Source organism: Anas acuta, chromosome 1 (assembly GCF_963932015.1).
Source record: "Anas acuta chromosome 1, bAnaAcu1.1, whole genome shotgun sequence".
Classification (NCBI taxonomy): domain Eukaryota; kingdom Metazoa; phylum Chordata; class Aves; order Anseriformes; family Anatidae; genus Anas; species Anas acuta.
The window spans coordinates 11,289,266-11,316,587 of NC_088979.1; the positions used below are offsets into that span (position 1 = coordinate 11,289,266).

Below are 27,322 nucleotides of genomic sequence, written 5' to 3' on the forward strand. Positions count from 1 at the left end.
CCAACCCCTGCCGAGCAGGACCCCCTGGAGCACGTTGTGCAGGATGGCAGCCGGGCGGGTTTGGGATATCTCCAGAGGAGGACACCCCACGACCTCTCCGGGCCAGCCTTGGAGGTGGCGATGCCCGGCTCGGCCCGGCTCGGCCCGGGGCACGCAGCAGCGCGGAGGGGGCCGGGCTGCGGGGGCGCTGCCGAGCGGAGCCGGGCGGAGCCGAGCCGGGAGGAGCTGAGCGCTGTAAAACCGCCTTGTGCCGAGCCGTGCCGTGCCGAGCCGAGCCGTGCTGAGCCGTGCCGTGCCCACCATGGCCATCGCGCACATCGCCACCGAGTACGTCTTCTCGGATTTTTTGCTGAAGGAGCCGCCCGAGACGCGCTACAAGGGGCTGCGGCTGGAGCTGGCGCTGGACAAGATCGTCACCTGCATCGCCGTGGGGCTGCCGCTGCTCCTCATCTCCCTCGCCTTCGCCCAGGAGATCTCCATCGGTAACCGGCCCCTCCTAACCCCCCCCCCCCCCTCAGCTCCCTGCCCCGGCAGACAAAGGCTTCGGCGGGGCGGGGCTGGGGCTGGGCAGGGAAGGGTTAAAAAGGGGGATTTTAGGGGTTTGGCGCTTTGTGGGGTTCAGCTGTCACCCCCCGGAGGGTTTCCGCTCGGGGCTTGGGGCAGAAGGAGGGTTTGGGCTGTGTGGGGGGTGAGGAAGGGGAGAGAAGCATCCCTGGGAGCGCCGCCATGGAGCAAGCATCAGGCTGGCCTTCCTCTGCCCTCCTCCTCCTCCTCCCAGGGGGCACCCCAGCCCCCTGAGCCAGACCCCTGGCACCTTCATCCCGTGGGGGTGAATTCAGGAGGGTCCCACTGCCCGCTTCATTTCTGGGTGCTGCTCAGCCGTGGACAGGCGTGGCTGCCCGAGCAGGACCTCAAAGGCAGCCCAGGTGCTGCGCTGCCATGCCCCAGGGTTGGAAGGAGACCTTGCTGCCTGCCCGGCACCTGGCAGGGACAGGAGGCAGGGATCAGGCCCCTCAGACTGCTTGGCAGGACTGCAAACCCACTGCTTGGGTACAAACCCTGGAAAAATTGGGGCACACAGTGGCGGGGTGCACTGCGAGCTTCCCCCGCTCTGCTGTGCTTCTGCAACTGCCCCGGCCCTGCTCCTGTTGTGGGTCAGTGGATGAAGCTGTGCTGTTGGTGAGAAAGGCCAAATTTCCCCAGGATTTTGCACCTCCCCATCCCCAAGGGCTTGTGCTGCAGCCTGATAGCCAGCCCTCTTCCCAGTCTCAGAAATGACCAAGGAGATTTCCGAGCCCAAATGATGAAAGTTTGTAACTTGGGTGCTTGCTTATAAAACCCACTGCACGTGACAATTCCTCATCATTGAAGTGGCACTCTGTGAAAGCAGATTTCAAAGGTGAATAAGCAGTGCTGTCCATTTAGGGACAGAGGTGAACACACCTCTTCCACGCTTTCAGGAATACTTTGATTTACTGCACACACCTGCCTGCTGGTGTTCAGCACGGTACACCATACACGGTGTTTAGCTTTGAGTAAAGCCAGTGACAAGAGACTGGAAGCTGGCGTGGGATTGTGAGGTAGTGGTGGATCTGGGGAAAAACATCATGCATAGCATTAATCAGATATCAGAGGGATTACCAGATAACATGCCCCGGTCCATTCTGTTCACATCTAATTGCACACCTGTTTCAGTAGACATGATTTTGACCCAGAACCCTGCGACCTGCAATAACCAAGCAGAAGAGTCGAGGACAGCCAGGCTGGGATTGCCAGGACCAGATCCATGTCCCATGGATGCTCTGGTCAATCAGAGACTGAAAGGATGCAGAAGTATTTCTGTAATTTAACCTTTTAATTTTAGATCAGCTGCTAAGTGTGCTTTTCTTTGCCTTGAAACAATGAAAAAAGAGGGCTGTCATATTAGGGGGCTGTACAGGTGCACAAACTAGCTTGGATGTGGACCTGGCAGTTCTTCCTTCTGCTTCCCCTCTAAAAACTCTGGATTCATCTGTCTGAAACAGTGGCTACGTAGCAAGGTATCTCTAGTGATCCCTGCAGAAGAATTTCTTTCATTTTCATTTTTTAAGTAAAGCCCCAACATGTGATGGTTGAGTTGCAGAGTTTGGTAAATCTTTCCTTTCTTCTGAATGAGTGACATTCTCCTCTTCAGTAACCAAACATTTGCTCCCCCGCGCATGGTGTATATAACACCTTTCATTATTAAAATGATTCAGATCGAATCTGCAACTGCAGCAGATTCACAAAGCAAGAGTAAAGTGCGCGCTCCATCCTGCATGCCAGGATGTGCTTTTTTTTCCCTTGTAATCTTGAGAACCAGTCAGGAGAAAACCTGTGGTTTAAAACTCAGCTCTTCTGTTGGAAGAAGAAATAAATCAATGGTGTGATGGCAGGCCTCTGGTGTCACTGAAGCTCCACCACGTGGTTTCCATACAGAAAGTGATAGTACGGCAGCCGTGCTGCCCCTAGACAGCAAGTACCTGTGGCCTGCACAGCGCTTACAGCTCAGCAGGCAGGCTGCAGCTCACTGAGATGTTCCCATTAAGGGTTTTTGGAGGGATGCAGAGGGTTTCGGGTCTTCTGTGGGCACTGCTGTTCAGCCAGCGATGAAATGGAAAGCAGGTGCCTGTCTCAAACACTTCCTGAAATAACCGTGCTTTGAAAAAGCTCAGGGCTGCTAAACCCAGCGAAAATGGTAGGGTGCGTTTTAGGTCTCAGGAAGAGCGACCCAAAATCAGAAGTGGATGTGAAAGGAGCATGTGAGTCACTGTGTGGAAATATCCCTGCCTCTGGGTTCAAAACTCTCACGTGCTTTCCAGAAACAAGTGCTCAGATCCTATTTCTGTTGGGATAGTTGTGTTCTTCCCACCTAAAGCAGCACGGCAGCTCTAGCCGTCAACTTCCCCTTCCCTTCTGGTGCCTCGTTGCAGCACAGTGTCTGGTAACTGCAATTTTCATCCCACCTGTGGTTGCTGTTGATTGTGCAAAGCGATTAAGACATTTACAAAGGCCACAGGTGTCTCCCGAAGCCGTCAAGTACCTTTGGGTTTTGATAGAAGTTTCAGATAACGAATGATTCACAGATCCAAATTGCATATCGCGGAGGATTTCTGTGCCGGAGGCATGAAAAACACGGCCACGGTGCTCAGGCAGGGAGCAGCAAGCCCTGCAGGAGCTCCCCGGGGTTAGGAGGTACACAGTGTCAGATCTGCATGCCGGCATCCTTCCGGGGAGAAGGAGAGCTGCCGTGAGTTTATTCTTAGTTATATTTCAGAGAACCCTGATCAGCTGCAGGTCTGTGATGAATTTAAGCCGGTTCTGGTGTTGCTTCCTTGTGGCTGAGCTGGGCTCTGCCTGCTCTGCAAAGCTTTGGGCTCAGCACGGGGCAAAGGAGGCTGGAGATTTGCACCTGCCATCTCTGTGCCTGTCTGATACCATTTTATACTGGGAACTTGGAAATAGCACTAGGATTGTGAGCATTTGAACAGTGCCGTGTGTGCTTATGTTACTTACATTGCTGCCTTACGTTGTTTCCTTAGATTATTTGGCAGCTCTTCGGGCAGATACACAACAGGTTGGCAGGTACTGCAGTAACAGAAACCACAGAAATACAGATACATCACCCATCCCTCTGGGGAAAAAAAAAAAAAGAGAAAAAATTAAAAAAGAAAAAAAAAGATGGGGGCACCCTCAGCAATGTGTGAGCCAGAGAATCAGTAAGTTTATTCATGCCATTTTTCTTTGATTATGTCTTTAATAACAGTAGCTTTGAGACATGGTTGAGACTCCAGTTTTTAAACTGGGTGTAGAGATCTGCTTCCTTACTGTAAACAAGTTAGCTGAAGACACAAATACTTCTTAGGGAAGCTCTGCTTGTTATGGTCACAGTATATTCAGTTTTTGTTACACGGCGCTGAGATCCTGCGTCCCGGTGTGTAACTTTGCCTCTCTCTGCAAGGAGCAGGGGATTGCAGAGTGGAAGCAGAAACTTCCCCGGCCAGACATGGGTGGCTGAAATCTTTCAGTGCCTCATCTTACGGCTGGAGCAGCTTGGTCGTTGTATGGAGAAGGGGAGGGAGAAGTCTTCAAACCCCTCTTTGCCACGACCAGCACACCTGCTGTGACTGTCGCTGTGTCTCAGGGTGCAGAGGGCTCTGAAGAGCCACAGGGAGGGAGGCAGCACATCCAGAGTATTTTCCCAGACAAGAAGTGAAACCCTAAGCAGGTTGGACAGAGAGGAAATCGAAACAAGCTGCTAATTTTGGCAGAGGCTTGTTTCTCCACCAAAGTCGTTCTGGGAAAAATGTCGATGGCTGGCGTGGGTCGCAGCTGAAGAAAAGCAGATGTGAGAGCTGACCACTCAGCATCAAATATTCGCATCCTTGTCCATAGGATGGGAATTGGGAATTGTGCGTGGGTGCTTAAGCACAACGGCTGCTGTCCCCAGGCTGCCCCATTTAACCCTGTGTGACAGCAGCAAGCAGGGTGTGTAGTTCAGCTGTGGTTCCACGCAGGAGCTACTGGCGGGGAAGGGAGATGAGGATGGAAGGAGATGGCTGGGGGCAGGAGAAGATGGGCTCAGGGTGGACACCCAGTGTCCCTGCTGTATATTTGGTCTGGGCATCATTTGTGTGTGGCTGGTACATTGCTAGCATGACTTACTCCTCTCCTTTTAGCATCTGTGTTTATTCTATGATCTAACAAAAGCCCTTGGAAAGCTTCCCAGGATCCAGAAACCATCACGTGCCAAGTAGAGAGACCTAAGAAACTTGGGTATAATCAGTGTGAAGGTCTGGGAAGCACTGGTTGTGGCAGGATGGTGGGTTGAGAAGTGCCTGGCCACGGACCGACCCACAGGAGCAGCACAGATCTGTCAAGATGATTTGCTGCACTGAACAAATCTCACTGCCCCCCGCTGCTCTCAGGTGGGGAGCCCTGTGCTATGCTGTGTATGCCATGGGGTTAATCTCCTCGCTGACTATTTGGGGCTTTCCAACTGGTGACAAACCTCCTTTGCCCTGCTGAAATTCCACTTCGTTTCTGGGAGAGATTTTTGGTTTTGGTTTTGTTTTTTTCCCAAGTTTTTTATTTTAGCCCTCATCTCCCCCAGATGGCTGTCTGTAGACTTCGGGGTGCCTCAGCAGAAAATAGGGGGGATGAACGGCGTTAGCAGGGAGTCTGTGTGCTGCATCTCAGCAGCTTCTGTGGGTGCTGCTGGGGCAGCGTTGCACACCCTCAGCAATTAGCTCAGCATCCCTCTTCTTGCTTCCAGCTGGGCCCACATCTCTATAAAAATGGTGTTTCTCAAGCAGCTGTAAGAATCAAATGGATAGGAAAGGAAAAAAAAAAAAGAGTAAATCATAACAAATATAGCAAGAAGTAGCCTTAACTTTTGGATTAGGCTCCTTGCCTCTGCTGCTACCCCCTTGCTGGCCCTTTCCTGCTGATGTGCATCTGCCTTCATGGTCACAAGTTGTCAGGATGGCTTTTTGGAAATAATCATATCTTGTGACTTCCGTGAGAGTTGGGTGTAATTAGGCCAAAGACTGTCACTATGGCAGCTGCTGCTGGCTGGGAGCTCGGAGAGCATTTCCAAGCGGTGCCGGAGCAGGCTGAGCTCTGCTCATCTTACACTTTGTTGCTGAAACTGGGAGCAGTAATGAGGGGACTGAGTCAACCAGCATCTGTCCAGAGCAGCACTTCTCAGTCCCCTCCAAACTGTGAGCTCCAAAGCACCTTGTGTTAGTGGTGCCAGCCCAGAAGAGCAACCTTCAGCTCCCTGCTGTGGGCTCTGCTCTTGGCTTTGCCCCCTGGTTTCCCTTGAAGACCTCTTCGGGAACAGGCTGTGGGCCAGGGACTGGAAAGCACAGGTGCAGAGAAATAATTTAGGACACGCTGATGTTACCATAGATGTGGCAGATATTTACTGATTATGGTTTTTCCATGGCAGCTTATACTGTCCTGCTCTTTGGGATGTAAAGAGCCTTCAGTGAAAAGAAGATGAAGCCATCAGGGACAGGCTTGCCCAGAGAGCTGGGGCAAACCTCCATCATTGTCTTTGGGTGAACATCTTCATCTGCTGGTGAAGAGAATTTTTTCTGCTTTACTTCTACAGAGCCAGCTTTTCATTTCCTACAGAAATGACAGAAAGCTGTTTTGGGGGACAGAATGTGCATTGCCAAAGGTTTTGGGTAACAGCAATGTGGGCAAGAGAGCCGAAAGTCCTTAGCTACTGTTCTGAGCTGTTGCTCCTTCTTCAGGTGAAGGGAATTTTTTTATATTTCTTGATATCTCACTGGCAGAAATTTCATGCACAAGTTCTTTTTCCCATGATTAAAGAAAATTTTGTCACTCTGAAGGCATTCCTGAGAAATGCCTTGCTCTTTTCCCACTGCATGATTTTGAGACTTCTCTGCGGAATAGCTGGCAGCCCCAAGGAGAGGGACAGATCCCTGCTGGCTTCTCTGACCCACTCTACTTAAATATTGCATCACCTGGGCTTTATGTTCTGCTGTCAGAGTGAACCTTGGTGAACAAAACAGGGTTGTTGGCTTTTTTTTTTTTTTTTCCTGTGCACCCATGTATCTCTCTATAATTCCTTCATAAACACAGACTACTCTCCTTCACCCAACCTGCCACTTTGGACCACAAGAAGCGTCTATAAACCTAATAAAACCATTCCTTCCTGTCTGCTCTTGATGCATGTGTGCACACCCACGCATACAGTCTCTTCTTTGGCATGCCCTGGAACATTTTATTTTAATTATTATTAATTACTTTTTTAAAACGTCAATGTAAAGAATGTGCACTGGGTGGTGCCTGGCATTCTGTATGCTGTGTACATGTTGCTTGATTTTGTTTGTGGGATTTTCTTTAGTGGCTGCTAAAGTAGCTGATTCTTCCAAGATACAAACAGATATTTACATATCATAGCTGGTTCATTTTACCTAGTGCAACACTGTGTGGTAATTAATAGCCAGGTTTTCATCTAAGCCTATGCAAATCTTTTCACAGTGATTGCAGTGTGGTAGAAAGCGAGTAATTGCTTACTAAAGGTTTAATCCTGTTAGCTACAAACCACCTGATCTCAGTTCAGGAAAATGGCTCAGCCTGTGATTAACATTGATTCCTGGAAGCACTCTCTGTCAGTTTAGTTTCTTAATTAGATGCCAAAGTGGGAAGGGAGGTGCTGAGCCACTGGGGAGGGAACCAGTCCTGCTGGCTGGGCATCCTCTCCTGGCGAGGGATGGGTGTGCGGCCTGGGGTGCTGGCCCTCTGTGGGTGTCACTTTGCCCACCAGTAACACAGTCTCCTTCGGACCTGGTATTTTCCTTGGGAGGCTGGAAGTGTCTTTTTGTATGTAGGCTGCTGTTCTGGAAAGCACCTATGACGGCAGCAGGGTGGGAGCAGCAGATTTGACTTGAATCCTGCTCGTTTGGCATCAGTAGCAATATTTCCGCCTCCAGTTGGGCCAAAGGAGACCGGGTGGGCTTGCTGAGCCCTGAGGAATCCCAGCTGGGATGGAGACATCCTCTCTCAGCCACCAGATGACCGATGAGTCCCAAATGAGCCTGCAGGACGTAGGCAAAGCTCGGAAAGATGTCACCAGCGCAGGGCCTCCACCTGTGGCCTGTCCCATGCTGGATACGAGCTGCAGAGCAACCAGCAGCATGAGATATGGCTTCTCCTGCCTCAGACATGCAGGAGACACCTGGGGATTGCTGCCAAAGCAGGCGTGAAGCCGCGGTGAGGCCGGGCAGGGTGGCAGCTCACCTGGCTGCTCTGTGGCGGCGGTGACACAGGCCTGCCCTCTGCAATTCCTGCTGCCAGCGCCAGCTCTAGCTGCAAAAGTGACGTTTTATCACATACAGGTGCTCATCTGCTGCTGTCACTGCCTTAATTTTCTGCAGCGCTCGTGCCTGGTCACTCCTTGGAGCAGCCACTTTTTTTTTAATGCTCCTTTCTTGGCAAAAGTCTAAGTCAAATCCCCATAACTCCTTCCCCAGGGTTGAATCGGTACCAGGAAATGATTAAAAAAACTCTGTAATGATAACTTGGCCAAGGACTGTGTTCTGGCATCTGCTTAATGAACTCAGCCGTGTATAATTCCTCGTCCTTCTTGCTGTGCATGGCACCTCCCTGTCAGTGTTACAGGCTTGGCTGCTGCTTTCCTATTACTTGTGGGAGCAAAGGGGCAGGAGTGGCTTCGTGTGACCAAGTCGGGAGGCTGTCCCTTTGATAGCCAGGGACTGTTTGCCTTCTATAAAGTGTGTTTGTGTGCACATGTGTGTGCACAGTGGTTGTGGTGAAAGGCATTTAGCCCTTTGCCTAATTTCTCCTCCAGTTCAAACTACAGACTTTCACTTCCTCCAGAATGTCCAAACATACGTTGTGTAGATTCATTGCTGTTACTCCTTTGGAGGGGAAAAGGAAAGGAAAAACAAAAAAAGGTGGGAATTGTAACCATTTTCAGCTGCATTCAGTGGAAATTATGCAGAAAAATTCCCTCTCTGTTTAAGTCTTGGCATACCGCGGTTAGCGCAAGGTTGTAATTTATATTAACGATTATTTACAACCAGGACTGCAGTAAGTTAATTAAAAACCAGGGCAATAACCAGAGTCCCCAGCTTCTGCTGATGTTTGTCTCTTCTCTGCCGGGCTCCCGACTGAAAGTTACAAAGGTTTCCAAAGTCCCTGATGAAATGCCAGAGATCTGAAGAGCCGGGCTTGCTGCTCTGCTGCAGCCCTGGGATTGCTGCAGCTGCCCTGGTGGGACCTTGTGCTTACACTTCTCTGGAGACGGAGGCTGGCTGCCTTGCTCATCAATGATTTAAAGACTCCATCACTTTCAGTGGTTTCCCACCCGTTCATGAGAACAAACACATTGTTGTTCTTTTTGCAGACAGGCAAACACGGCTAGGACAGAGCTTCTTGCTGAACCCTTTGCTCACCCTTCGAAAGGTCACTTGCCAGCAGCAGGAGGTTTGTGAAGGAGAGCAGAGCAAAAATGATCCCCATGCAGCAGAGAACAGAGACACTCCAATTGCATCCTTTATTATTATTATTACTATTTTTGTCCTCTGCAGGGTATTTCTTGAGCTTCCATGGGTAATAGGAATTTTCTGGAAAGCAGAAACCCCCAGAGCTGTGGGAGAGTGCAAGTGGTTGTGCCGTGCCAAGTTTGTTAAATCACGTGAGCTCTGGTCTGATAAACAGCAACTTGTTTTCCATAAGGGAGGCTTGTGACAGGTCAAACCATGTCATTATGATACTACAGCCTCAGAAATAATTGTAACAGTGATTCATAAAGCAAAGCTTTTATTTATAATGCTTGTCCACTACGCTGCATTGTAAAAAGGCTGTACAAGTTACAAGGCTAGTGCAGTCATCTCCTGTTACAAAAGCAGTTTTATTCTCTAAAAGCTAAAGCAGTAAAAAGACACAATGAATGACACAATCTTACACACACACACAAATATTCCTATCAAACACACAGGATTGCCCTCTAGCACTAACTGATGAATATGCTAAGGAGCGAAGAAGGTTGTTCTTGGAAGAGGGCTGCTCGTGGAAGAGCTGCCTCCACTTTTTGTGTAATCAGTTGGTGAAACAGCTATCCTGTTTCAGCTTCTAGGAATGCTGGCTGGAAACTACTTTTTGCTTTCGCTGTCAAAGCTTTGGAAAGAAAACCAAACCCCCCTCAGCCTGTTTTACCAGCTCTCATCTAAGCAGCCACTGATGCTCCACGTCAAGTAACCACTCTTCCACTTTGAGATATGTTGCAGGAAGACTTAACTGGTGCCTGTAGCTGGTTAGAGCACAATTTAACCCTAAGGCTGAGGCTGGCTAAACAGCTACTCTTGCTGACAATTATTGCCTTGATCTTCAATTTGAAGCTCTGGAAAACCTGGAGAAGTGCTAGGAGTAAGTGGAGATGGCTGTGGTGTGTCTAGTCATGGTCTTGGTCCTCCCAGGAGTTATGACAGGGAGTCCCTGTTTTCATAGGGGTAACCAGAACCCCTCAAATCTTGTTCATGGTCTCAGAGGCAGAACCAGTGGCTTGGGACACACCTATCCTTGTGTTATGTCAAGGGCTCCAGGGCTGGGGGAATGGAGTTTGAGGTCTTGTTTCAATAGATGCGTAAGCTGTGGGCTGAGCAGCTGGGAAGTTCAGCAGCATGATGGTATATCGTGGTGGCCATTTCCTCGGGAAACAGCCTTATCTGCTCACACTTTGTCTGTTGGCTCCCCTTTGGCCAACCTGAGGCAAGTGTAGGGAAGAGAGGTCTTGGAGGTTACCATGCTCCTCCAAAAAACATGAAAACAGGCCCAAAAGATGTGTCCTTGGGTTCTGTGGGAACTCAGGGAGTCACAGAGCTGCTGTGTTTCCTTCCATCACTTAATGTCGTAGCATTGCACACAACAAAACTACAAGTGTGAGCTGTTGTTTCTAAACTTGATGCCTTTTTTTGTTTTTTTTTAAATCTGAGTGTGTGATCACTTCTGCTTCGTTTTCCAGGTGCCCAGATAAGCTGCTTTGCACCAAGCTCCTTCTCCTGGCGCCAGGCTGCCTACGTGGACTCCTACTGCTGGGCAGCTGTGCAGCAAAAGCAGCCATCCCAGAGCAACCTGGAGAACATTCCCCTCTGGCTTCATAAAGTACGTATGGGGCTCCTCGTGGAAAAATTGGCTTCACTTAGAAGCCTGCCTTTGCTTTACGTTTCTCATTCCTGTTCTCTGGTATAATCCCTGGCTTTGACTCAACTGTTTTTAGAGACAATGTTTTCTTTCCCTTGCTTCCAAGGGGGATAGTGCTGGAGGAGGTGTTTTCTGCTTTTAAATAAAGAATCTGTTGTGCTAGAATAACAAATGTTACCACTTATCTGGTTCAAGAGTAATGTTGATGTGCTGCCCTGGAGCTGGGTCCCAATTTGCCTTTAACAGGGCACTTTAACTTTAAAACCAGGACACAAGACACAGCAGCTGACTTAATGCTTGTATCAAAACCTTAATTTAGAAAAGCAGGATAGTAAAAACATTTCATATTTTTGTTGTGTTATACTTGGCCAGTTGAAGAGAGTTGGAGTCAGAGCAGATATGGATTTGGGGAGAGATGAAGTACATCAAGGGTACCAATACATTTAACCCCTGCCTTCAGTGTGCTCTTCTGAGCTTCCTTGGGTGGTTCCCACTGAGTTGTCTTTCAATGCAGGTAAAGCAGCATCATACTAAAGGCACAGCAAGGGGCCTATTTTATGGCTAAAAAGTGCAGTAGGTACTAAGATACCTGAGCTGGCTCGAAGGGGCTAGCTGAGCTTTGGCAGGAGTTACAGACTGACTTAATGCCATGCCTGGAGCTCACTCCCTTGCTTGGGCAGTGCTGATGCTGAAGTCAGAAATACTGCTGGAGCTCTGCAGGTGTGGGGGTTTGCTATGTGCTGCCCTTTTATTACCTCGGGAGCAGCACTGCTGGAAGCTGTGCTGCTCCCTGATCCAAGCTACAGCTTTGTGCTCCAGCAAATAACCCCACTGGAGACAGTGAGCAGGGGAGGGCCTGGTGGTAGAAGGAGCTCAGGTCCAGGACCTGGAGCACCTGTATTTCTGCTGGCATATCCTGTACATCAGCTTTTATGATCTGGTCAGCTGGTTGGATCTCCTCGGACAGACTATTCAGGGCTGCCTCTGATTCATTTGCTGACCCAGATCACTGACTGTGAGGGTTTACTACTGCCTTCTCCCGTGAGCTCCACTCGTAACCTTAACCCAGTGGTCTTTCATTTCATGAATATTAAAGCCAGCATTGTTGGTTTCTGGCCTGAACTCATCATGGCTCAGTTAGTACGTCACATCACTTCAGCAGAGGCCAGCTGAAGCTACTGAGACATCTCACACCATGGTCAGCTTGAGCAGGTGGAACCTCCACCTGCAAGCTGGATGCGTTGCTCCCTCCTGCTGACGAAACACGTTCTTGTGTTACCTGATTTCTATCCATTGAGTTCATGACACAGCTGATAGCTGGCAAGTGCAACTATAATTCTCTTCGTTTGCCAGCCATGGGTAATAAGCTTTAGTGTCATACTTTTATGACACAGCCCACGTTAATTTGCTGACTAGTGCTGTCTCAGGAATTGATGCAAGGCCCATCCTCTGCGGTAGCTTGATGGTATGTGATGTTTCCTTGCAAAACCCTGCAGACTGGCTGCGAGCAGTGTGTTTGAACAGCTGAGTCAGAGGTTGTAACTGGGCCAGGGTACCTAGTCCTAACCTCCTAAATCCATGCTTGGCCACCAGCCCTTCCACTGAGCCAGGCACTGGAAGCTGCACGTGCTCTTTGGAGGCCAGTGGAATGGAATGGAATAGAATGGAATGGAATAGTTCAGGTGGAAGGGACCTGTAAATGTCATCTAGTCCAACCGCCTGACAGCTTCAGGGCTAACCAAACATTAAAGCATGTTATTGAGGTCATTATCCGAATGCCTCTAGAGCACTGATGGGCACAGGGCATCAACCACCTCACTAGGAAGCCTGTCCCAGTGTCTGACCACCCTCATGGTACAGAAATCTTTCCCTCATGCCCAGGCTGACAGTCACTTTTGTTCTTGAGGAGCTTCCATCCTCAGGTAGCCTCAGGGCACAGTGAGGCCTCCTCTCCAGACAGAGCACCCCAAGGCTCCTCAGGACACAGTATTAGTTAATATCCATCCACTTGTTGCTCATCAATAAGTTTCTGGGCAAGGAGCAGTGTTCAGGCATTAACACAGCCCTTTGATTCCTGCCATGGCATCTGGAGGCGTTTGGTTGTTGATTTTGGTGAATCCAGGGCCTGCAGCCACTGGCTGTACCCTCTGGTTGGTGTACAGTGTGGGCTTCTGCGGGAGCATGGGGCCATCTCCCTGTGCATGCTCTGTACTGAAAGGCAGGTAAAAACTCATTGGTCTGCAGATTTGAGCTAGATTTTGGCCAAATTGTTTTTAAAATGTGCAGAGCAGAGCCTCTGTGGGAGCAAGGTGATGTTACCGAGGAAAGGGAGCCTGTCTGAGCTTGGAGGAGAGCAACGTCACTCCACAGTGCAAGGGCAGGGATGCTCACGCAAGGACAGCAGGGATCATTGGCCCAATTTTTCTTAAAACCACACTTGAGGCTTTTTTCCTGCATTCTGGGCAGCAGTATCTTTATTTGCAAGGTACCTCAGGTTTTTTTCAATACCGACTTAGCATCTTGCTCTTTTGGCTTGCTGGAAGACTCTAAGAGATACTTAAGGAGGTGTTACATTACGATTTTGGGGGCTTGAGGTTGTATGCCCGAGTTCCTGATTGAAATGAATGGATTTTGTTATGGCATGCTCTCTGTGCTTCAGTCAGAAGTGCTGTCAAGGGTTTGGTGGTGTAGGATGGAAGTAGGACCGTGGTGCTTTTTGTCTCTTGGTGAAGAAGCCAACTTGCAGCAACTTGCCCTGCTTTTGTTCTAGGTGTCTGGTTGCACTGAAGGATTATCAAAAGCAGGTTGTATTGGAGAAAAAATGAAACCCTCTCATTTCCCTCCTATTTTGTAGAAATGTTTGTTCTGGGATTTATTTATTTTTTTTTTCCATCAGTAAATGCACGTTTCCATTTTGGGCAGTGCCCAAAGTTCAGGCACATTTACTTGGTGCCAGTTCTGCCCCAGGAGATCTCTCCTAGGGCTGGAATGTATTGGTTGGAAAGCTTGTTTTGGAGTGGAGAGGAGGAGCGTACTGCAGCTCCCTGGGCTCCCAGACTCGCTGCTGGTTTGCACATCCCCTACAGGTGCTCAGGGCCTTCCTGGACCCTGCTGCTCTTTGGAGAACAAGACTTCTGAACTTTCCAGTGATCTGAATAACTCTTTGCACTGAATAGATAATGTGCTGAAATGCACAGCTCAAGAAACAATCTGATATGTGAATAAGTGGAAGTGAGACAGTGGGGTGTGCCCTGCCTGTAATCTAGGCTTAACACTAAGATTTCCTCTGCATCAGCAAGAAAGCTGACAAAATATCTATGTTTGAGTCCTCTGGCAAGACACATCTTCAGGGCTGTCACTGATGGAACTGGGCTTGGCCAGGCTTTGCTCTTCTGTTGTCTCAGCTTTCTCTTTGGGTTTTCCCTTCAGGCTTAACTCCCTTTAGAGGTTTTCTATATCTATCTAAGTATCAGAACAGAGATAGTGTTTTCTAAAAATGATGCTAAAGAGAGACTGGTGGAGGAGCCATGTATTGCTTCCTCTGCAAATAGTTTGTTTCTTGTCTCTGAAGATGAGCACTCCACCTGATGGCCTATTCTGAAAAAACTTAGCTTGATTTTCAGCTGGAATAGAAATAAGCTTTTGGCCATAGTGAACAGCTGATCTAGTGGAGGAGAAGACTGTACTGTGAAGCCTTTTTAGTCCAAAATGCCCAAAGAAATGCATAGAAACACACACAGGAGAACAGTGAACATCTAATTGGCTCTTGATAGCCAAACATGATGGCAACCAAGCAAGCTGGGGGGCAGCTGGACATTGAGTGATGACCTCTGCCTAGCCCCTAAACCTAGATTGCTGGAATGTGGTTGCCTATGATCTTGTAATTTATTTTTATTTTTTTTTAATTGCTCTATTTTCAAGTCTGCTGTCAATTGGAGAGAATCAAGGAGGAAGATGGAAATTAGTAAAGCTGAGGTAAAGGGAGTAGGTTCTTCAGAAGAAAAGGATTAGTACCAGTGTGAAATGAAGGCAAAAGGTTCATCTGCCTGCTGCTATGTGCATGACTGAGAGCAGAAAGGAGAGGTCTTTGCATGTGGCACAGGAGGGAAAAGGCAGTTGTCTGGTTCAGATCTCTGCAAAAGGGCAGACAATTGCTGAGGGAGGCATTTTGTTCAAATTTTTGTCCAAAAAATCTCAAAGCATTTTGTACAAAAATTGTGTCTGAAGTCATTGTATATGTAAACTGAAACTTATCTTTTTCAAAATACCTTTTTTATAATGGAACTGAGATTTACTGTGGACTGCTTTCTGAGTTATTTTCTGTAATTATACAAAAAAAAAAAAAGGTGTTTTTCAGTCTGTTGGTATGATTATAATCACAGTTGTTACCAGGTTCTCGTTACTCAGTGTTTATGCAACTTCTCAATCAGCCGAGGACTCCTCATGTTTCACCTATAAAGCCCCACCCAGAGGGATTAAAGGCTGCCGGTGCAAGAAAACCTGAATGTAGATGTATTTCTAAACCATTTTTCGCGTGTGGTATTATCAGTACTTTAGTCACATTAGTCTTACTAATTGAAGCTGGAAAAGTACAGTTCTTAATCTGTATCATAGCAGAAAGCAGGTAAGAGGAGGAATAAAAAAGTGCATTCAAGGTTTGAGATTCGCTTTCAGACCTGAGGTAGGATAACCTCTCAACCACATGGCAACCTTTAGAATTATGACTCATTCACAGCTCTTGTTCTGCCCTGAAAGCCAGTGAAACATCTCCCATTGACTCAAAAAGGAACAGGATTGTTCGGAGGGAGCTTAATAATTTTACTTCTGGAAATGTTTGTTGCCATCAGCCAGTTTGGGGCATGTTCCTTTGCTCTGCCTCTGCTTGTTGGCACAGAGGAATTAGGAACTGAAGAAGCTGGCACCTCATCATGATTTTATTATTTTATGAGAATTATTCTCATCTCAAGTTCGTAAAAGCACTTCAGTGCTTCTTTTAGTGTTACTGTATGCCAATGAATTTTCTCAGGACTGTGCTCTACACTAGTGCAGTTTAACAGCTGTACGTTATTGTATTTAAATGTAGTGTTTTACCACTATTAAGTATGGTAGAAATCTGAATTCTTTCAGTCATTTTAATAGTGTTAGAATAAATAAGGACTGAAGATGCAGTGGAATTACAAAGCGGTTGTTTTCTTAATGCCACTAAAGTGGTCCTCACCTTCTGCCAGCTGTCTTTATCCAGATCTCAGCAGGCTTTCTGTAGGTCAGGTCCTATCAAATACCTTCTGGGCCACTCCACCATTAACAGCTATACTTTCTTTTAATGATAAAACCATATTTGAGCATAAGAAATAGTTATTAAAAAGCCCTTTCAACTTATTTTGTGTGTTTCCTGGATCTTAGTGGAGTTGAAGCTAGGGATGTTATATAGTAGACTATTTCAGGTTTTAGTCTGATTTTCCTTCATTGTCAGGAGTGTGGTGCTAATGTATCTTTAAAAGGCAATTCCTTGGTAGCAAAGTCTTCTCTGCATGTGCAATTAGATTACTTCCTCTTCAGCCATAAATGTATTTTGATTGCAGAACTACCTGATTTCTAAACAATTAAAATGACTGAAATGGATGTCTTCAAGAAGGCAGATCAACCTCTAGAAACTCAGAAGAATGTTTTTTAGGGCAAGAGAACAGAGGCCTTAGAGATAGCCTGGGGTCTCCTGCTTTCCAGCTTCTTTGAGCCTGGAGATGATTCTGTTTTCTCTCCTGTAAATAGCTGTGATTGTGTGTGTTAGATGTCAGGCTCTCCCCACAGCCCTTGGCAGTTTATCTATACTGCGCTTGGCTAATTACTGCTATTTAGAGCTGTGACCAGTAGCATGTTGCTGTGTTAGCCTCCAGTGATTCAGATGGATACCTTTTTGTGGAGGCATAAATTTGGCAGCTTATTTCCCTGGCTTTCCAATAAAAGGTGATGAAAGTCATGCCATGAGAATATTTGGGATTCATTTTAATATTTGTAAAGCTAACACATATATTTGTAAATATGTGCATTTATCACTGTATGGTTTGTGTCATTCTGAATACTTATCTGAACACAGTTGTTCACGGATCCTAGTAAGACAGCTGTTTTGGAAAATATGCTTTCAGTTTGTGCAGATAATTTTCATGAGAGGAATCAATGCAGGCACTTGAATAAATGGTCATGGCTTCAAGAGAGTTCAGTGGGTTAAGTAGGAGATTTCTAGAGCTTCTGCTCCATGCATAAGGGTTATTTTTCCTTTGCATTCATAGTAGATAGTACTGATTTAAAACTGCTCTACCTGCTTATGGTCAGTGATGTAAGAAAACAGAGCATGTCTATGAAATGTAAGCATTTTGATGTGCATAGGTAATTTGCTTTAAAGATAACCTTCATGGCTGCTTTTGTGAGTGCACAACACACGACTGAAAACCCTGTGCTCTGCTGAGATGGGTCCACATCCTAACACTCCTGTACATCCTGCTCAGACATGGGGTGCTCATGGCTTTCAGGAGGATCTGAGTGCCAAACTTGTTGGGCCTTTGCCTGTCCTTTTATTTTCTCCTTGCAGCTGGCTGGAAATGAAAGTTCAGGGCATCCAGGTTGAAGCGCGGTGTTACAGCCCTTAATGCAGTCTCACTGATGAAGTCCAGAAAAGAGCATCTTGTACCACAGGATATTTTATCTATTCTAATGTGTCTTTTCTAATCTACTTTTAGAGGACCTGTCTTCAGTTATGCAATGTCAAATGCTGCATTAAACCAAACGTTGTGAACTTGCTATCTATCGGATAGCAAAAGAAAAACTGAGTTCTACTCTTAGGGCAGTAACTTTCCCTGCCATATATTTGACTGTATAGCTCTTGAAGTGAGTGATACTTCCTGTTTCATCTAAATACTACGAACTCTCCAAGACTGGAGAGTTCCTCCTTGTGTATCCAGTGCCTTAGAAGTAATTACATAAAACATGAAAAAACGAGAAGCATATTGCACATGCTTATCCATGTGCGAGTGCCACAGAATCCATTTTGTAAAATGAGAAGTCGTTGTGCATGACTGTAAAATGTGGTCAGATGAGCTGGATAATTCAAGTCTGTTGTTCTAAAACCTAGGACTCATGCCAGATGACTTTGCATTTTCACTTCTGCCTGCTAGTTCAGGACCCAAAATTTTAATGATTCAGAACAATTGGCTGCTTATCTAAGCCTGCTGTTAACAAATAGAGCACACGTCATTCCTTTTTTAAAAAAAGACAGATTCTGAGAAGGATGGAGTCTAGCATCAAGTGCTGTGGAAGGGCTGACAAACACAGGCTTTGTTTCTGAACCAAAAGAGCCGGACTAATAATGGTCGTGCTGCAGCTCTGGCTTGGAGACCATGCAGAGAAGAGCTGCATAGTGTCTTCTCATGCTTCCATAAGCTGCGGCTTTGGGGGGCTATAAGAATCTCAGGAGGGGAAGTTCATGGCAAACGTGCCTTTGCCCTAATTATCTGATGTTTCTGGGTGAAGAGGCAGTGGTAAAGGAGCCAGGGAGACGAGGAGGTGCAGAGGAAGAAGGCTGGGCAGAGGCAGAGGGGGAAGAGGCAGGGGTGATGGGTGGGACTGGAGGGGGCAGAGCAGCTGATGCCACTGCCACACAAGTGCAGAACCTGCCACCAGAGTCTCTTTCTAGATATGAAGGAAGACATGAGGACTGAGACAGTGGAGCTTTCGGGCTGTGACTTCAACGTATCAACCATCTTGCCTCTTGCCGTGCCTCTTGTAGGCCTCTGAGTGAAAAGATCTGAAGGAGTAATCAGATACAGCTCATGTTTTTCCAGTTCTGGGGATCAGAAAGGGAATTCATAAGCCCTCTGATACCTGTAATGAATGTAAATGAATGGTGCAGCCAAATGGTATCAACCAATGTAAGATGCATCAGTGGCTCCTTACTAAATTAGGTATGTTTTTTCTTTCCCAGTCTGGCACCAGTGGAAGGGTGTTAAGAAGTGTATGACAGAGAAGTAAGTGAAGTGAAGCAGTCTTTGCAGCAATCTTCTACAAGCTGACATTTGTAGAGGCCTATGGAAAAGGTGCTGCAGCAGTCCGGGCTGAGGAGTGTAGATAAATTTATGTGTGTTCATAGATAGGGGATGTTATTTCTAGATTATACAGAATTCAGAGGATTGAAAGAACCTGGCTATGAGACCCTAAAGGTATGGGCAGCCTCAGGCATTGGGACTGTGACCTGAGGGACCTGATGCCATTGTCTACGGTGATGAATAAGGGTGGGTTCTTGAGCTGTTGGTTTTGAGTTGGTTGCATGTCTACAAAAACACACTGGGAGTGTCAGAGTATTACACCTGAATTGTAAATGATAGACCAGGAGAAAAACAGGTGATCTGAAATTATCTGCTATGTACAAAGAGGGAAAAGGGAAGACAGTGAGGGCAGAGCTCTGTGCTGTGTAGGTGGGGGAAGGCTCACGTCAAGGGTGCAGCAAGTAGAGCTGAGGGCTGCCACTAAGGACATGACTTCAAGAGAAGGAGCTTGCTTGGTTTGCTCAAAATCATTTAGCAGCTCAAAAAAAATTAGCAGTACCAAACATCAGGGCTGTCCTGGCTGCTGGTGCATGTAGGGGCTCTGGAGAGAGGAAATTCCTGATGGTGACTGTAGACAGCTCTTTCTGTGAGCGTGGTTTACTGGTGCAGAAGATGGTAGTATGGACTTGGAGGGGGTACTGGGTAAACTACCAGTCTCCAGCTGTGCCAGGATATCAGGAGGAATCCACTAGATCCACCAGGCCTGGGAGATCAGTCCCCTGCAGTTGGCCAAGGACAGACCACAGCCAGAATACAGCAGCATGGGGTTGGCGTTCGTTCCTTGCTGGTGAAGAAGAGCTACCTCTAGTGGGATGGACAGTATAATTACAGTCAGCTCTGCTTCGTTAACCTAACTAGGTTCTTGGAACGAGCCTGGTACAGGGTTAGCCCATTATTATACCATTCTCTTTCAGATTAAATGTGAACCACTTTTTTTAAGCTTTCTTGAGGGCTTACCTAGAGACAGAAGTAGCAATTCTGGCCAAGGGTCAAGTACCTTGGTACCAAGCAGAAAGAGTTAAATTATGTTTTTTTTAAGGGTTGCAAGGGAAACCTAACCTTTAAATGCAGCATTCTCTGTTTCCTGTGGTTATTTAATCCTTTTCATGGCTTTGTCTTACTGCGTGTCACAAATTTCCGATGTGACTGCTATGCAGAGAACATGCACATCCTGAAAGGCAGTTCATATTACAGCCTCCAGTTGCGAAATGCAGTTCCTTTAAGAAGTTAGTTTTATTTGGGTGCTAATACATCATATACATTCCTAGTATTAATAATTATGTAGGATTTTGTTTTAATGGTGAATGATATCAGAAGCAGCTTTCCTGGGTAATGTGCTCAGTAACATCAGATTATTTATTTTGTGCATACAAAACTTCAATCTCTCCTGCAAACACAAGGTAATGTTAGGTCCAGGTTCTCATCCTGTTAAATATCTGCAGATCCACTGATGTAAGTGGAGCAGTCCCACTTGGTGATTAATGATCTCAACCCAGGTTTCTTCTAAAATTCTCCATTAACTTTTTCAATGAATGTGCACGTGTACAGCTATAACATTTAAGATAACTTAAAATCTGATTCAAATTTGTTCATCACAAATAAATTAAAAGTCCTTAGGAACTGATGCTGGATTTAAGTGCAACTATCAAAACTTGGATGTAACGAATTAAAGGCTAGTCAAATTGCACAGTACATTATATTAACTAATGATTTGTCTAACTAGATCTTACATCATGTAAGTGTAATGTTATTTATGAATATACACCTTGAATATAATGTCACAGTAGATGGAAAATACCTTCTTTCCAGCAACTGCAAGGCATTGGAGATTTAATCTCATGGAAAAACTCCTACCTCGTGATGAATAGGAGAAAGACTTCAAGCTGTTGTGTTTTAAAGCTGCATCAGCCCCTTCCCTAAGCAACAGGGACTATGTGAGGGCTGACTTCTCTGCTCTGTGTCAGCATCAGACCATTCTGATGCCATGTCTTGGTTTCCATTTAGGAGTTGTCTAAAAATATTTAAATACCCATACAACCATAGTTATATCCTTTATAGTCTACATGCCATGCACTCTGAACAGCCATCTGTGTGTGTGGGCAGGTACAGCACTATTAAAAGTCTATTCATTAACCTCCTGGTTACTAATGGGCAACAGGAGAGATTTCCACCAGCTTTTGGAGTATTTTACTTGCTGTGAACAGCGGTGACACATCTACGTGACACTGCCCTCTCCTTCCAGGCAGCCTCTCTGATAGCTCTTTTGGTTGGTTTTGCTATTTGTGGTTCCCTAGATTAATGCCTCAGATTCATTTGAGACAGTGCAGCTCTCAATACTCAGTGAAAATGCAATCAGGACTGTGGTAACTTAATTCAGTTTGTTGGCTTTTGGTTCTTTTTTCAAAGCTTTAAGCAGTAGCGAGGTTGCTGGAGCTGTCTGAAAAGAGATTTGGCTTCCCTGCATGTCCCTGATAACTGGAAAAATGTTTTAGTAAAAGAATTTACATAAAGTTATAGGGAATATAATAGGCTTATGGGGAATTTAATAGGCTTATAGGAAAAGGTGGTGGCAGATTGACTTATTTTATATATGAGTGGAGCCTAACGTGAACTTTTTCTTCCTTCAGTTCTTCCCATACATCCTTCTGCTAGTTGCTATCCTGCTGTATCTACCATGTTTGTTCTGGCGCTTCACTGCAGCACCTCACCTTTCTTCAGACCTGAAATTTATTATGGAAGAACTTGACAAAGCCTATAACAGGGCAATCAAAGCTGCTAACAGCGTTCGTAGTGGAGACGCCAGAGACCCCACTGACTTAATTCCAACTGCTAATGAAAACCTGGCACAGAGGTAAGATACTGGGGCTTGGCTTTCTTTGCTCTTTTTTTTAAGCTCTGAACTCATTACTATGGGCACTTGGAGCTGGAATTTACAGGTTTCTTTTGTGAAAGAAAATATTTGATTAGATCTTCAGGTTACTAATTACCTGAGGCGTCCCGGTCTCTTTGTTTGCTGTACTTGTTAATTAGTTTTACCCACTGAGCATAAGAAAACAAGAGGGGCTGCAGTCCTCACTTTCAGTGTTCTTGGCAGTTGCTCGCACCCTGCAAGGCAGAGCCTGTTGCTTGTCTTTTCCTGCCCTTTTAGGTCTGGGTCTGCAGAGCTTCTGGTCAAAGCAAGAAAAGAAACAAACAAAAAAAACACCCATAAACAAATAAACCACCATCAACATCAAACCTAACACCCCACCCCTGAAAAAAACAACAACCAAACAACAAAGGCAAAAAAGCTTTTTTTCTGTTAAGTATAAGAGAACTGCTGTTGATTTACCCCAGTAAGAGAGAGCCCAGTCTGGTGTCTGTTCTAGAGTATTAGGCTTATCTGAAACTTAAGATGGTAGCATCTGATCTATGTGATTTTTTTTTTCTCTCTTCCAGTTTGTGGGAAATTTCTGAAAGCCACTTTAAATACCCAATTGTGGAGCAGTACCTGAGGACAAAGAAGAACTCCAAATGCTTAATAATCAAATACATTTTCTGCCGTTTACTCACTCTAGTCATTATTTTCCTCGCGTGCCTCTATCTGGGCTACTACATTAGCCTCTCCTCTCTGAGCGATGAGTTCCTCTGCACCATCAAAACAGGGATCTTAAAGAACGACACAACTGTTCCAGAAGTGGTTCAGTGCAAGCTTATTGCTGTCGGTGTCTTCAAGGTCCTCAGCTATATTAACCTGATAGTGTATCTCCTGGTGATGCCACTGGTGGTGTACGCAATGTTTGTTCCCTTCCGGTGGAATTCAGGCGTACTCAAAGTGTATGAAATCCTGCCAACTTTTGATGTGCTGAAACTTAAGTCAAAGTGTTTAGATGACTTAAGCCTTTACCTCCTCTTCCTTGAGGAAAACGTGAGTGAACTTAAATCGTATAAATGCCTCAAAGTGCTAGAGAACATTGCAGTTTCTGAGAAGTTTGATGTCATGCAACTTTTGATAAACCTTGGTACAATTAAGACAGATACTGTAGATGGGAAGCCAGGGACAGCTGTGCCAGAGAAGCCTGAAGAAACACCTGTAGAAGAGCTGGAAAAAGATGCAACAGAGCTACAAGGTAAGGTGGCCTGCACTTTAAAACAAAACAAAAAACACAAACAAAAAACAAGAAAACCAAAACAAAATAAAAATCAATATCCAAATCTGGTGGTATAAGGAATCCATTAATAATTTAAAAAGTAATAATTAATCAGGTTGCATCTAGGTGTGTATTCCTACCAAAAATGTTTTGATGTATTCTACAAGGAAATTGACCTGCTTAGACCTTGCTACCTTGTCTGCATATAACTGCTGTAATTTGATTTACATGCCTGCGTCATGCACTTGGGATAGCAAAAATTTAGATTAACATAAAAATCAGTCCGATATTCTGAAACGCCGCTGGTGGAGGAACAGAAAATGATGAAAAAGGGGAAGTGGAACTGGGGTCAGCGAATGTGCTCTTGTTCCTTCTTAAGCAGAGAGAAAGGAGGATAGTCTGCAAAGTGATTTTTGCCAAAATGGTCTGAGTCAGGATCTGGATTAGTGTACCTGTTCTCTGAATGGTCCCATCAGTTTCCAGACATGACTGGCTCTGAGCAATGCCTGTTATAGGAGACTTGGGGTTAGATTCTGTCTGAAAAATATGGCATATCTTAAATGTGATTCCAACTCTTTTGTCAAGCGCCAAACTACAGAAGAGAAGCTAAATATCCAGACAGAGGCAAAAAGGGGTGGGAAATCTTTCTTCCCATTTGAACATGGCCCCTGTCACAGATGTCCCTGCAGAAGCCACAGGACACCAGCACCAACATCCTCTCAATGAAGGAGCTCAGACCCCAGGGGCTGCCTCTTCACAAAGTCCTTCACTTGTAGAAGTGGAGATGCTTTAAAACATTTCGTAGCTGCCCTCAATGCTGAGGGCAAGTTAAAGAGCAGGAGGATGTGAAATCTTCCTCTTCAATTAACCATGCCCAGTGCTTAATAGGAAAAAAAAAAAAAAAAAAAGCATCATTCAGAAGGTATCTGTTGTTCTGTGCTTTGGTCAAGCACTTCTGGTAGGCTGAGGCTTGGAGAAGTGAATTTATAAAGCAGGGGAAGTAAGAACAAACATTGAGAATGGTTTTATACTGTAGAAGAGACACTTCTGGCTGCCAGCTCTAGAAGAGCAGTTTGGAGTACTCCTGACAGACAATAAGCTTCCTTTTAAACGTGTCCTTTTTGAAACTACAGGTGGGTCAGTTCTGCTACGAGGATTAGGAGCCCTAGGTGGAGGTGTCTGCTCAACAAGCTGAAAAAGCTAATGGAGAATCTGACTCATTTTTTACCTGAAAGCAGAACTTCTGAGACTGTTTTCATTTCACAAAAACACTTCAAAGGTTTTGGGCTCTGTTCTTTAGAGCAGAACAAACTCATGCTTGAATCTCTGTTAAAATGTGTTACAGAGAGAAGCTGATGGTTTGATGGCTTTTCGCTTTTAAAGGTTTACTTTCTGCTTAGTTTTGACAGACCATGAAGCAAGTGGTCACATGAGCCCGAGAGAAGATAAAAAACTTCGCCAAAGACTTATTGATTCTTCGTGCTGATGCCTTCCAGCCACAGCAGGCAGGAGTTTTGTGCTGCAAAAGGGCTTCTCCTCTGCCTTCGCCACGCTGAACACAAGGTGCTGCTCTTCAAGTGCAATTGTCCCAGGACCTGGCAACTTCCTGAGGACAAAACGGTTTACAGACTATTTGTTGAACAACAGGCATCAATCATATACCTGAAAAAACATGCTGTAGACTTTCATTATTTAAAAAAAAAAAAAAAAAAAAAAAAAGAGAAAAAAAATAAGAAACAAGAAGAACAAAAGAAATGCTGTTATGAGTAACAAGTGAAATGCATTGAATGCCGGTGAAGCTGGCATCAAGAAAGAGCACTATTCTGTACAGGGGTGGGATACATACCCCCGTAAATATCAAAAAGGGCTGGACACATTGCAATCTGATGTGTTGCTCTGCTGGGCATGGACATCATGGTTCTGGGGTGAAAGGGAGGCATGTGGGGGGCTTTCTGTCCTATGAAAGGTTGTTGTTTTTTTTTATATGTGTGGTTTGTTTTTCTGGGTCTGGCTAATCCGTGTACCAGGTGTGGCTGGGCACTGGTAATGGCTGTGTCTTCAAAGGAAGCATAGGGGTTGCTCTCTTCAGTCCAAGATGTCTCGACGAGTTATCTCAAGAGTGAAGTGTGGGGTTATTCACTTGGCACTGATGGAAAAAGAAACTACAAACAGTATTATTATAAAGGGGTACAGTAGATTTTAGGGATTTTGATTTTTCTAAGTATTCATAAAATGTCAACATTTTTTATACAAAATGATACGTAAGCTAAATGTTAGGCTAATTTCTATTTGGCAGTTGTTTTGGTCTTAATGACTAATGTATCCTTCTTGTAGCTTGGACTGAAGATCAGAGAAGTTGGTTCCATTTTTGTAATTGTCTTTAGAAGTTCTTTTTTATGTTTGTACATTTGGAATGTGTTTCATTGTGTTTGTAGCATCAGATGCAATATTAGTCATGCTGTTTTCCGAAACCAACTCGAGAGGACAGTCTTATTTGTGCTAGTGTAGCATCCGAGTGCCTCAGCAGAGCTAAGCACCCAGTAGCCAACGTGACATGGATGTGGACATGAAAAAATGTTCTCCCCACACACCATGTGACTGAATTTTAATTGAAGATATGATGCTGAAGTCGGTTGGGACAGACATAGGAAGGGGGAGTGTTTGTAAAGTGGAAAATTGTCCCCATTTGTTATTGTAGCATTTGTCCCATCCCGTCCAGGACCTCTACCTTCTGTTAACATTAAAGTGACCTCTGTCTTGAATTTTAGATACCAGGTTAGGTGGGTGGGAGTTTAATTGCCACAGTGACCGTGTGTATCTTCCATAAATGTTATATGCTCCCTTGCTTTTCTGTATTGTCTGTGATATTGTACCTGAAATGTCTTGTCTGTCACCTCTTCCAGGTTATCTTTGCAGACTAAGTGATACCTCTGTTGTAGCTAGGTGAGCGTTCTGGTTTCCAGTTCATCTGTGTCATCCGCTGGCTTGTTCCTGCCTGTTCCTCTGTGTTGCTGAGAATGGGGGGAAAAAGAAGAAATTGGCATTACAGCCTTTGCACTGAGCTACTTATGTGCTGCGGCAGATTTCAAAGAGATAATGCACCTACTTGAATCGGGCCGCTGCTGTTAGACAAGTGGATCCCTAAGTGCTGCCATGATACACGTTGTGCTGCTTTTACAAGAACACTTTGGTTATTGTACGATTTTCAGCCAAGACAAGCCTTACTTAAAAGAAAGTCTTAAAGCCATACTGTTATGCTCTAACTCTTCACATCGGGCAGTAGCATGGCTGCGATCTTGTCCATTGCATTACCAGCAAGAAGCAGGGTTTATGTTGGTCTGAGCTGCTGTGTTGTACTGCATACTTCTCCCACAAACCTATAGCCACTCTGACCTTTTCTAGGTCTCTGAGCTGTGCTGGTACCCTTTATCTGTAGGTAAAGCAGATGCACTACTCTGGTTTGGTATGGTTGGTTGGACATGTCATCTGACATGGATTTGCACAACCAGACCCAGCCACGTAATTCTTACTCTTAAGGACTGTTTCATGGGGGCAGCTTCCCTAAAGCTCCCTGATGTGACTGAGCTCTGATAAATCTTTGTGTTTCACAGAGACAAGTGTGCAAATACTCCTGAAAGACTAAGACAAGCCCCTTCCCTTGGGTGGTGTGGCCATGAGCTGTTGGCCACCCTCTGCTGATTCCAGTGCAAACACTCCCGGGCTGTTGTTCAGTGAAACTTGTTTGGTTGTCTTCACGTGCTGTGCGTGTTCAACAAGGAGCAGTAGTGCAATACTAAGATTTTGTGATGTGGCTGTGTTTGAACTGTTTGATGTAAGTAATGAGTTCGTAGTCTTTAAAACTCAAAGCTCCTTCAAGTAATATGTTCGTGTTTCCTGTTGGATCTGACCCTTACCTTTTACTAATTCCCATTTTGTATTTAAAAATATGACTTGCTGCGGTGAGTCTTTTGATGTCTTCTAAAGTATTCAATAAAACATGTATCAATTCTTGGTTATTTAAATAAAACTAACTTGTAAACTACAACAGTGTAAGTGACTGGGGGTTCCAGGAACAGCCACGTGTTGACATCTGAAAAACCTCGGTGCAGGACATGCAGTCTGATGCTAAAACCTGGGCGAACTCTTTGCACAGTGGTTAAAATTATGTTCATTTACTTTTTGTTCTCAAACCTAATTCATTTTGCTCTGACAGTTCTGGTTCAAAATGTATTTAACCTTTAAGAACTGTTGAGAAAACATCAACACATGAAAGATAGCCCATCTAGCAATTTACTGTCAAAAATATGGCCAGTCTCAGCACATTTGAGCTCTTCAGCTGTATCTTGCTGTTTTAAGATATATTACAGCAACTGCCTG

The 27,322-nt window shown here is 45.4% G+C and overlaps 2 protein-coding genes across 2 annotated transcripts in view; one reads left to right on the plus strand and one right to left on the minus strand.

Moving 5' to 3' along the window:
- The window catches only part of LOC137849633 (high affinity choline transporter 1-like), a 143,465-nt gene that overhangs the window by 76,548 nt on the left and 39,595 nt on the right, over window positions 1-27,322 (minus strand). The window lies entirely within an intron of this gene.
- Window positions 187-26,990, plus strand: PANX1 (pannexin 1). The gene is made up of 5 exons (XM_068669359.1): window positions 187-482; window positions 10,541-10,680; window positions 21,443-21,666; window positions 22,254-22,924; window positions 24,346-26,990. The coding sequence occupies exons 1-5, from the start codon at window positions 302-304 to the stop codon at window positions 24,429-24,431; spliced, it is 1,302 nt and encodes a 433-aa protein (XP_068525460.1). The 5' UTR covers window positions 187-301; the 3' UTR covers window positions 24,432-26,990.